This window comes from Centrocercus urophasianus, unplaced genomic scaffold (assembly GCF_019232065.1).
Source record: "Centrocercus urophasianus isolate 14NV4802_14NV808 unplaced genomic scaffold, USGS_Curo_1.0 seq_73, whole genome shotgun sequence".
In the NCBI taxonomy this organism is placed as follows: Eukaryota; Metazoa; Chordata; class Aves; order Galliformes; family Phasianidae; genus Centrocercus; species Centrocercus urophasianus.
This window is the reverse complement of record NW_024885344.1, coordinates 11,978,016-11,990,131: the sequence shown is the minus strand read 5'-3', so window position 1 is coordinate 11,990,131 and position 12,116 is coordinate 11,978,016. Positions and strand designations below refer to the sequence as shown.

General features: G+C 41.7%; 1 protein-coding gene across 10 annotated transcripts in view; it reads left to right on the top strand.

Moving 5' to 3' along the window:
• Positions 1-11,678, top strand: part of MICAL3 (microtubule associated monooxygenase, calponin and LIM domain containing 3) — a 154,633-nt gene extending 142,955 nt beyond the window's left edge. For all 10 annotated transcript variants that reach the window (XM_042838116.1, XM_042838117.1, XM_042838114.1 and 7 more), the window contains 3 exons: positions 5,580-5,679; positions 6,530-6,603; positions 6,688-11,678. In XM_042838116.1, the coding sequence (XP_042694050.1) occupies positions 5,580-5,679; positions 6,530-6,603; positions 6,688-6,872 (359 nt within the window). In that variant the 3' untranslated portion in view covers positions 6,873-11,678. The remainder of the gene's footprint in view (positions 1-5,579; positions 5,680-6,529; positions 6,604-6,687) is intronic.
• The last annotated feature ends 438 nt before the right edge of the window (positions 11,679-12,116 follow it).

Sequence of the window (12,116 nt, the reverse complement as noted above, 5' to 3'; positions counted from 1 at the left end):
CACGTTTTTAATTTAATGAGCTCATGAGCTGGTGATTTCGCTAATTAGTAATGAGAAGGCTGTGATGTCTACTGTGGGTTTACTGATGGCTTTGGGGGAAGTAAGTAGACATACAGGGATTTACTGAGTGAGACGAGTGAGAAAGGCAAGGAAGATGAGACAGTGCGGACTTTTTATAGTACTCAGTGAGATGCTCAGGCTCTTCTTGGGAGTGTGTTCACAGTGAGAACTTGTGCTGTTTAGCTGGCAGGAATGTGAGTGATCTGATGATACATTTGTTACCTACACATGTATCAATGTACATCAGTAAAACCTTTTCCATTCATCAGGTGATCTTCTTTTTTCTAGTTTTCTGTTTCTGAAATATTTAAGAGGCCTCTTCTTGACAGAGTTCATCTGAAAGGATAGTGAAATATGTGACGTGGAACACACCTCAATACTTGTTACTGTTGTTGGAAAATCTTTATCTTTTCAGGAAATACAATAAAATATTTTTCCTTTTAAAACCAGAAAGTTCCCATTTCAGTCTGCTTACAGCATCTGTACCACCTGCATTGATACTTAGGTTAGCAGGTTTGGGGAGGCAGTTTTCATAATTGTCACCTTAGAGACAATTGTAAAAGTACGCTTAAAATTCCACTACGTTATATGTTTTGCAACACTTGTGAGTTTGGATTATACCACATTCTAGGGCTTAATAATTGGTGCAGTTTTCACAGCTTTAGAGAACAAGAAGAGGTAAGTTTCAGGCTGCACTTCATTCTGCCCTTGCTGTTTAGGACCTCCAGGAAATAGGGAGCACTTCAAAGACTTGTTAACCATCATGGCTTGTTAATCATCATAGATTGATGGAAGTTGTTTCCAGAGCAACTGTAACAATTGTGTCACCTGTGTTCACTAATGCAACTATAATTTGCAACGGGAATAATTGGAAAATATCTTAATAGTGCAGGTTATATTCATTACCTTAATGAAGAGCAATATTAATGTTTCCAGCAGCAAGAGTATAGACAGTATAGACTTTGTAACTCTATTCAAGAACACATTATTCTTAGACAGGAGTGGAGAGGATTATATTTCTGTTAAAAAATAGGACAACTAAGGCCAAAGGAAGAAAACATGATGTGGAGAGGTGTCTGCACTATTGTCTTCTGCTGTGTAAGACCTATGGCTTTTCATTACAGACCAAAGGTGGTATCTCTTCCTAGGATGTGACACTTTGCTTACTGATGACAAAAGTTAATAGTTTGTGGCCATTGTTGCAATGAGCTGAATGGCATTTTCAACACCAGGTATTTATTTTAAGATCAAATATGGCAAATTCAGAATTCCTCACCAAATCTGTAACTCCATAGTTAGAAATTCAGAAACTGTGCATAAGTCAGCAATATCACCCTACCCCCTAAAATTCTGAATGAAATCTCAAACCCTGAGAAATTGAAGTGGATTCTTCCACATAGTTAAATATCCATTTCCTGATCCCAAAAAGAACTGGTAGGCCATCAACTAGAGTATAAGAGCTTATATGGTGAAAGAGTGATGTTGGTAGGATGAAGGTAGGATGTGAAACAAAAAATGTAATGGGCATAACGCACTACATGCTCTACTTTCTATGGAAGCTTCTTCACAGAGGACAGCCAGTATGTTTCATTGTTTTGGGGACTTGTTTTTGCTTTTTTAACCTAAATCTGTGAAATGCAAATCACAGGAAAAGCAGCCCTAGCATTTTTCATTTTAAGTGAAGAAGCTGGAAGACCGAATAACTAGAATTAAAGTTCTGGTACTGTCAACTTATGTTGGTATGGTGCTTTATCTGTAACTGTCATGTGGCCAACTGTGGAACCTCTCCTAGTGTTGCCCCTTCCTGCCCCCAGTGCAGAGGTTTCTTCCTGTCTGAGAAAGCCTTGCTGCTCAGACACAGGCTTTGAAGCTGATGTGCTCTTCCTCTCACTCCAGTGCGTCCTCCATGTGCTGTTCTAGTTCTGTGATGGTCCCTTCTAAAGCTCTCCCAGATTGCTGCTAGTCTAAAGTTATGTAAAGCTGTCTCCAAACCGTATGTATCAAACTGCTGGCTTCTCCACTTTACAAGTTACTCTTACCATATTATTGTTCTGGAGCTTCCTTTTCCCAAGTAGGAATGCCTCCCATTTGTAAATGAGGTTCTTCATTGAGAAGTGTTTTAGTTTGCTGGCTTTGATATTTCAGGCTCATCACCTCCTTAGTGCATTTGTTGTCCTGTAACTACTAAAGTGGTACCAGTTATTTTCTACTATTTATCTCTGCAACGTTAAGTACAGCTGAAGAGGAGATTGTAAGTGTTGAAGCAGCTGAACCATTGTAGAGATGAGAAATGTTTGTCCTTCATTGAGTGACTGTGACGATGGAAAATATTCAGTAAGTCACTGATGTTAACAGGACTTGTAAGCTTTGTGAAATGAGAATGTCAAGGGACAGCTTTAAATTCACCATTTTATCTATGCAATGCCCTTAGGTGATCACTCCCACCACAGAAACTGACATGAATCATTCTTTTATCCACAAAAAGCTGATTCTCCTCTAAGCACCCAACCGAGTACATGTACTCACCATGCTTGACATGGCAGATCCTGGCAGATGGGTTCCACGTGAATCAGATTCTTCCTGTGATGTTCCCTACCTGAAGGAATTATTTTCCATTTAAAAGGATACTTTTTCCATCAGTGGATGCTGCCACGGTGATAAGAGCATGGTCTGATAAAGCCATAAGGTGGGCTGGCTGTTTACAGCTGGAGTCTTATGCATGCAGGCGAGACTTTTTGTAACCCTGCTTGAAATTTGAGATTTATCAGCAGGAGTTAAATATTTATCTCTGCTCCTCCTGACATCTTGTTCACAAACTTTTCAGTTAAAGACCATGTGATTGGAAATTTATGTTAGGAAAAAGTCAGCAATAACCTCTTGTCTAGGAATTGTATAGCTCAGTAAGATTCACTGATACTCGGCCTACCTCTTATCTGTTATCTGTGCTTGCTAGAGACATTATTCATCTGTAGACTGTTCCCTTGTTTCTGTTTCTCCATTTCTTGTATTTTTTCTTTTCTTCTTGTGTTTCCTTTCTTTCTCACTCTTATGCTTTTTGTCCTTTGCTTGTCTTTTATTTCATCCCTTTCCTCTCTTCCGTTCCACTTCCAACTTCCTTTTCCTCTCCTGCCTCTTCCTCTTCCTCGTTTGGTCCTATTGAAGTTGAGCCCAATGGCGGGACACCACGTCGTAGACCTCTCTCCTTCTGCCCTTGCTGTGCCCACGAAGGTAACGTAACCTCACATGCTCCCTGTTCTCCTAGACCACAGCTGGGTTGTCACAGCAGCACTAGTCAGCTAGTGACCACAGGGTCCCCAGCCTTTTCTTATTGTTTCCCCAAACCATCCTTCTCAGTAGCAACCTGGTAATCAGCTTTGTGGGCCTATGACAAGTTACTAAAGGTACAGTATCCCTTTTGTTAGACCCAGCTGTGCTGTGGCGGGCATGGTGGAGCGGTGGTGGGAGCAGTAACATCACACTCAAAAGTTTCTGTTTGCATTTGGTGGCTTTGATTTCTCCATTCCTCCTGAGAGGTGTTTGGAAGGTGGGGTAAGGGAAGAAAATTTGCTTCCTTAAATTGCCTTTTAATTAATTTACATGGATTAAAGGAATACTGTGTCTTTTTAAAGGACTGGTTTGCGAAACATCCGTGAAGTTTAAAATTAAGCAAACCTTAAGTTAGACTAGTTTTCCCTCATCTGTCTTGCTGAGTGAGTTCTTTAACTGTCTCAAATGGAGTTTGCCATAGAGTTTCCATTGCCAAGGCATGGGGGAAGGGTGCTGTTTGTGTGTTCATGGTGTAATTTTGCTAACCACTTACTTTGCTTTCCATGGTGCTCCCACTTATCAGTTGTCAGTGCTCTCTCTCCAATCCTACCATTCTTCCTCTTCTCATTGGCTGTTTAAAAATACTTAATATATTCCATAGGTCAGTAGTGCTGTGTTTTTGGCTTTTTCTTAGAGGCATTTGTTTTCTGTACATCCTGACATTGGAAGGGGCAGGGAGACTTCCCAGTGCTTTCATGCGCCACTGCACTGGACATCTGCATGTTCCGTCTCCCTCTCCTGCCGCCATATGGGCATACTGTGCAGAGATGCTCAGAAAGGAATGCTTGGAAATGAGCAACACACTGATACCAAGCCCAGAGAACTGGAGGCTGTTAGGGTTGTGCAGCTGGGTCTGGTATTTCCCAAGGGTTTGCTCTGTCAGTTTTTCAAAGGCAGATGTTCTCAGACTAAGTTGCAGTTCAATGGAATTGTAGGCCTGTTTTCACTTCTCTCCAGCACAGCAATTCTCTGAGATCCGAAGGTTGAAGTCAGGTCACAGACCTGACCATTAATAGTCACTACCGTGATATTCGTGTAGTCTTTCCTAGAGTTTAAATAGCAAACTTGCTGCATGATTATTTTTGGAATCAAAATGACTAGTTAATAGGTTTTGCTCTTGGTGTAGATAGTATGTAGCCTTGATAACAAACGTAGGGCTGTTAGTTACTTTGGAATGCCAACCATACATGTCAGGAAGTGCTGTAGGGCTCAGGAAGTGCTGTAGGGCTCACTTTGAGACCTTACTCTTGCCTCCATTTCTGTGCAGGTAGGTGAGTTGCCAAGGTTCTTGATGGTGTTGGGTAAGAGTCAAGGCACTCATCTGCAGATTATTCAATGTGAATTCACTGGCCCAAAACAAGGGACTGCCAGGAGGAGCTTTCCTGGTAAGCTCTTGTGTTTGGTAAAAATCTACAAAAGGCTTTGGGAACAGAATTCTGCAGTTTATTCTAGGTAACTTCTGACAGATGTGAGATTGATCAGTGTTCTCCTGCATCAATTTATGAATTGGTTTTAAAAAATAAATACCAACCAAGAAATACCGTGGCCCAAGATTTTTCTGCTTCCATTTTCACATTAGCAAATGTGTCTGGGGGTTCTCTCTTTCCTTCTGGTGCTGATGTGCGATACAGCAGAAGTAGTTTCTGTGCTTACTGCACACAGGGGATCGTCAGGGTGGATAGATGCATGTGGCTAGGAGCAGCAGTCAAAAACACTCATTTAGCTATTGAAAAAAGATGAGATGTTACTTTCTGTCAGTAAAATAAATGATTGAGGATGTGCAGTTGAAGAAAATAAGACGTAGAGTGGCAATTGAATCTATTTCTGATGAGCACACACTTAAGTAGCTGGCATTAGGAACTATAAAGCTCTTCTAATGAAAGGAAAAGTGAAATACAGAAGTGTGGGCTTTCTGCAGTAAATGTGAGGAAGAAACAAGCAATCACAAGAAAATCAGAAAGCAAAAAATAATAATAAAAATCAGACTCCAAAGACAAGAGAATCCTTTTGGAGATGACTTCCACTCTTTTGTGTGCTCTAGGCAAACTGAATGGACCCGGCTTGGGAGTGCTCTGGCAGCATCTTGCTCGGCTTTCTTTGCACATTTTGCCCCATTGTTGTTTTTGCCATTTGGGCTTGTAAGGATTGTGTGGCATTTTGCCACACAGTCTTACCAAGTTTCTTCTTTGCAGGCATGGGAAAGAAGGATGATCCCAAGCTGATGCAAGAATGGTTCAAGCTGGTGCAAGAGAAGAATGCCTTGGTTCGCTATGAGTCTGAACTGATGATCTTGTAAGTCAATGTGCAAACTTCAAAAGAGGGATTATTTTATAAACAGCGGTGGAAGATCTGCCAGTGCCATTTTCCCTACAGTGCTGAAGATCAGCAGTCATACAGTTTGATTCTTGGCTGAAATAGGGATCAAACTTTCAGAAGAGTACAAGAACTATTTGTACGTGTGCAGTAAGGATATTTGTTCAGTTCTGCATCCTTTCCAAGCTGTTCTTGGATAAAACACAGCACATTACTGAGTGACGAAGAAATGATGAATGGCTTCTAAGTGTAGCCAAACTGTTTCATTCTGTTACCTTTGTCATATGGCCCCTCTTCTCTGCCTGCAGTGGGACTTCAGTGCTCCTCGTTTGGGCTCACGTGACAGATTTTTTTCCTGTAAAAAATCTGTGAGCTTTCTTAGTCCCCGTGGTGCAAATTCACAGGAATTAGTTTCTGAGTACAACAGCTGACCTGAGCAGTGTGTAAGCTTGGTGTCTTTTGGTGCCTTTGTCAGAAAAGCCCTAAGATGTTGTCTGCATTGGAATCTGAAATGGCAATGCCCTGGCATGACCTGAGTTGTTAAGTAATTTGTTCTTAGAGTGGCAAATAGCAGATAACGTTGAGGTAAGGTATGATTTTACAGTGATTGCAGCTTTGCTTGTTCCCAGTGTTTCACACTGTTTTAGATTTAATCTTTAAAAATCTAGTTCTATACATCAGTTATCTCTAAAGTTGTTCTAAAATAGATTGATAAAATGCATAGCAGATATCTAGAGGGGGGGGAAGAAATTGAGAAGGGATATTGAGCAATTGTACAGAGTATTTGATTACATCCAGAACTTGAACTCCTGGTGTGTTTTCCTTCCAGCGCACGGGAGCTAGAACTGGAAGACAGGCAGAGTCGATTACAACAGGAACTCCGGGAGAGGATGGCAGTGGAAGGTGAGAGCAATAAATATTACCTCGTAGTTTGTATGTGCATATTTCTAGTCTTGAGGGTGCTAACAGTTTTTGACATCTCTGTAGATCATCTAAAGACAGATGAGGAGCTCTCAGAGGAGAAGAGGATCCTGAATGAGATGCTAGAAGTAGTAGAGCAGAGAGATTCTCTCGTGGCTCTCCTTGAGGAGCAACGGCTTCGAGAAAAAGAGGAAGACAAGGACCTGGAGGCAGTCATGCTTTCCAAAGGATTTAGCTTGAACTGGTCCTGAGCTCAATACATTTACCTCTGCTGGTTTGTGTTCTCCAGTTGGCTTACCCTGAGTTCGCCAGAATTACATGGATAGGAAGATGTTGAAGGGGAAATCTCCGAAGGGCCCGACAGCATGCAGCGATTTGGTTTGAAGCACTCAGAAGCCTTTTGATAAGTGTGTTGGCTCCAGAAGCTTAAGTTTTACATGTCTGCAAGCCATGTTGAAGATAATGAGTGGAGCCTGTGGAGTCTCCTTGAAGTTCAGTACAATTGACTGCATTTTATTTTTTGTTTGGTAGCAGGGAGAGGAATAATCCATGTGTGGGGAAGGAGGTTAAGGGAAGAAGTACCTTAACTAATCTGGATTTATGGCAGTCCATTCCTTTCCCATTTTTACTACAACAGTCCTAATAAGAGGGAGGGAAGTAACAACCCTCTTTGGAAAACCACAGCAGCCTGTAGCAACCTGTTTGATGGAATCAGCTATCCAGGAGAGCTCCAGAAGCCCAGGGCAGCACCTTCTTTGTTTTAGTCTTCCTCCCCACCAAAGAAACTTACAGTTGGTCATTATGCATGGATATGAAGAAATGAGACAGAGAAGACACTACTAGTTATGCGTGATGGAACTCTCTGCCTCACGGTTTGTAAAGAGATTTGGGCATCAGAAGACTCACTCCCTATCACAGTCTCCTAAGGCTTTATTGTTGGGGAAAAAGGGGAGAAGAAGAGACGGAAGATGCCCTTCTGCTTTGCTACACACTGGAGAGACAGCTGCTGCTGGCCTTTATCTTCTTGGCCACAGCTCAGAGGCTGATGGGCTTCTTCGTTCTGTTTTTATTGCGACTGTTTTGACACTGGAAAAACTGACTGTGGGACAGTGTTGAGTGTGCGCTGGGGCAGGGGTGTTACCAAGCAGCATTCCCTGGCTGTTCAGCTCCTAAAAGGGAGAAGCCCATAAGTGACTGAAACCACCATTAAGACTTTTCAGTGTTTTTATTTTTTCCTCTATATTTTGTTTTTGCACATTGGAAACGAAGCTTAAGACCTGCCTGGGCCCTCAGTCACTTTGACCCTTTTATGTCGATTAACTTATTTTTTTAATACTTGAAAGAAAATTCATTTTTGTATCTTTTAGGAAAAAAAAAAATATGGATGAATGATAGGTGTGTGTGCCTGCTGCATCCTACAACTTCCACTTCTAAATTACTGGACGTTGTTACCTGTGGCTATTTATTAGTGTTTTATAATGTTACACATATTTGAGGGGGACTGGGGGAGTGTTTTAACTCTATTAGAGGAAGACACTACTGCAGATTGGTCCCTCTTTCAGAGCAAGGGCAGTCTTTATGGACCCCATGGACGCATCCTGCCCTAGCAAGATTTCCTTTATGATAAAATCCTGCACACTTGTGGAGTTGTAAGAATCTATTTTGTGTTCCTAGCATACTTTTCTTCTGCATCCCAAAAATCCCTCTGTTGGACTAATAAACCTATAATTTATTTAAATTTAAAATTTTTATAATGAGAAAGCCAAAAATGTAAGGCAGAAATATCCCATATGTCCCTTTCTCACTGAAAGAGGGACCTTCATACTCCTGAGATACAGCTAGAGGGACTTTCATGAAAACAAAAACAGCACATTTCCTGCTACTTCCTGTTGGAAGAAGCTCCTTTTGGCTCAGCTGGTGAAGCTGCTGCTTTTAAGCTAAGAGGGTACTCATTATAATTGTGTGTTAAGTAATGCGCAGGTCATGCACTTAGCAATTCAGCACCATCCACTGTTTGACAGATTCAGGAGCATGCTACATCCTTAACTTGTTGCACAGAGCTGCAATAGCACTGTGTGTTGGGTCTGTGTCCCATCCTTAACGTAATGTGTTAAGAAGTTGTTTTTAATTCGTTTTTGTTTTTCCCCTTGAGTTGTTGCCTATTTTCTTTTCACGTTAAGGAAATACTAAGCCTGCTCTCCAGTGTCTTTGGAAAGGTGTTCCATTCCCAAGCATATTCATACAGCATGGTGGCTCTTTCAGCTTGAACATACACTGTTGGTGCAAGATGCCCAAGCAGGGCTGAACATCCTTTAATTCTTTGCCCCAGGGTAAATGTTAACATGGTTTACTGCTGCTGACTCTCTGTCTCCTTCAAAGAGGCCAGCTGTCTATAACCTGAGGTCACCTCTGATGGATGAACATATGCTGAGGAAGAATGCTTAGGATGGTGTCCAAGGTCTGTGAGCAGGGCTGATTGCTAACTACGGAAACTTGTTTTTTATACTTCAGGAGTTTCCTCTTTTCCCCTCCTTACCATTGTCATTTAAGGCATTGCAAATTAAACACATGCTGTGAAACAAAGCAGGTAGGCAGCTTCAGTGCTACTTAGTAACTATGCATGTTAGAAAGTCATACCCCTATACCAACCTCACTGGACAAAATTCTTGAGGAGTGTTGGCCTGCTAAGAGGATTCGGTTAGCAGAGTACTCCCTATTTGCCAGGGCAGAGGCCAGCTGTGGAGTCAAACTGGTGGTGGTAATAGGTTACATAGTCTGCATGAGGGGCCAGTGGAACCTGCAGAGGAGAGGAGAAAGAGAGAACCTCAGTAATTTCCAGTAAAATGTCCTGCGCAGAGAATCAGCCTCAGTCCCTTCTGTAGCGTATGGACCATATTGAACTTTTAACAAAAGATCACTGAATGTGAGCTGTATAAAGAAGACGTACCAGGTTAGTACCTACCCCTTTTCATGCTGGGGGACGTGGGCCAGATTTTTTCACTGCCTGAGTCTATCACTTGAGGGTGTAATGCCCTACTGCAGGGGAAAAATGCATATCCTACAACTGAACTCTCTGAGTTGTGCTGAAGTCCTCCAGCACTCAGAATGAAAGTGGAGACCTAACATCGCACACACAGTCAATTGAAAGTACATGAAAGGAAACCTTAAAAGGCCTTTTTATATCAAATGGTTTTAAAAGGCACAACTTGTATTTGCTGTTCAGTTGCACTTTAAGAATATAACTTACATACCAGATACTGGGTTTTTTTACTGTCTGAATATTTTTAATTCAAACTTTGTATTTTTAAAGCTAAAGAAGGCTCTTGTGACCACAAGATCCCTTATTTGTATCAGAATCCAAGTAGGATGTTCTAGCTCCTTGTGCTATCCAGGTGCAAAGCAGCACATGTCTCAGCCATGTGTATTCAATGACGTGTGTCCGTCAAGCACATGAAGGAAGTGAGAAGGCCCTCAGCTTCTGAGAATTAGGCATGCAAAGGTATCTGCTTGTATGCCCCTATGTGACAGTCCCCGTACCAGGGGCTGGCTCCTTCCTCTGTGTCGTGGGAGGAGCACAGAGCTCAGAACCTAACCCACCTTTGTTTCCAAATGGGCACACTGAGGATGTGGCAAGCGCTTCAGTCCCCTAAGGGGAAAGGACGTGATATCACCTCCTGGAAACACCCAGGAAGCAAGTAGGGATGGGGGAATGAAGACTGCCAAAACACCCGATCTGCTGTTTTCACAGTACAAATACTTTTTTTTTGTTTTTCAACTGTTCTGTTCCTTTTTCCGTCTTTTCATTTAAGCTCACAAATGGCTGTAAGATCCTGAGCTTCAGAGAACTATGCATGGGGAGATGACAAGAGCATCTTTCAGCTCCAACATCCAGACATGCTCCTTTTTTTTTTCTTTTTCAGCTAACCAAAACCCCATGGTCTCGCTAGGGCATGATACAAACTGCGTCGCTGAACATATTTTCAAGCAAACTACAAGTTTTAAAAGTCTGTGCTACTCTCTGTCTCTGCATTTTATGTAAATATTTGTTTATATGTAAAGACACCAGTGGATCCATGGGTTACCCCTGCGGTCAAAAACCTGAGTTTGTGCAATGCCTAGGCCTCTGTTAGAACACGGTGCTTGCATAGAGCTAGTCACCACATTTGTGTGCACTCTGGTGGTTTTTAATATTTTTATACATCCTAATCCTGAACATTATGAAGTATTATAAGTGGTCTAGACTGCATGATCTAGAGCAGCCAGCATTTCTGTTTTCTTAGCAGCTGTTCCTAAAATTTTCACAGCTACACCTTGTTTGGTTAACATTCTTTTAAAATGAGTTTTCAATTAAACGTTTACACCAAGCGCCAGCGGACTAGAAAGGTGTTGCATTATAAAATCTCCTGAGTACAAACTGAAAAGCCACAGCATGGCTGTATGGGAATTTAAATCATCACTGTCTGCAATAAAGAGAACTCTAAAGCATACTAATAACCAGCTTGTACATAGTTGGCGGAGAGAGATCGCCTGCTCTTGACTGTTGCAAAGTAACAGAGATTAGAAGCTTTCCAAATGCCTCCGCTTTTGGATTGCTCACAATACTGCTATAGACAGGGTAGCAGGCAGATGAGGATGTCATTGAAAGTAGGTGTGGAGGATGCCAAGTTCTGATGGCATTGCAGTAATTTAAATATTCTCTGTATCTGCGTGTGCGTGCGTGCGTGTGTGTGAAGTCTGTTCCAGGTGAAGGGATATGCCTTGGCATCTTCCCCTTTGAATGAGAGTGATCTCTGATACTCAGATTGTTCAAGGCTTTTATGGTTGGCATGTATGGAGTGTTAACAGAAAAGCGTATATACCCAACTTGTTAAACAACAACAGAAAACACCAAAACTGTTCCAGCCTCTTTTCTGTTTGATTGTTTTATCATTTGTTTTTATGCACACTTGCTTCATTGGTGTTGAGATTTTAGCACCTCAGATGGCCAACTGAACTAAAAGAAAAAAAAAAAGAAAAAAAATAAAGTCATTAATTATTTTTTCTTTTTGTTCGTGGAATTACCGTTTGTTTCCATGCATCCACTCCCACAGCTGATGAGGAAGCCAAGAGCTGAAGGAAGGTGATCTTGAGATAAAAGGCCAAGTGTTCCAGGGCTCCACTTCAGCTTTTTTTTTGTTATTCTTGGAACAGTTTGAGTCCATCTGAATTGTCTGAAATAAAAACGAAATCGATCTTAATACAGCCCCAATATATAATACACCTCTCTCCAATTTTACGTTGCTTCTTCTGTGACAATAAACACCAAACAGGGTGAAGGTGATGGTAAGAACTAGAATTTGGTTTCTGTAGTTGTAGTTCACTTCCTTAGCATATGTAGTACTTGCATGAACCCTGGCACAGTTGGGCTTAGTACAACAAGAACTGACATCAGCACCTCTCCATTGACTTTCCACATTGTTTTAAGCCTCTGCTACTGCACGCCTGCATTTCATCTG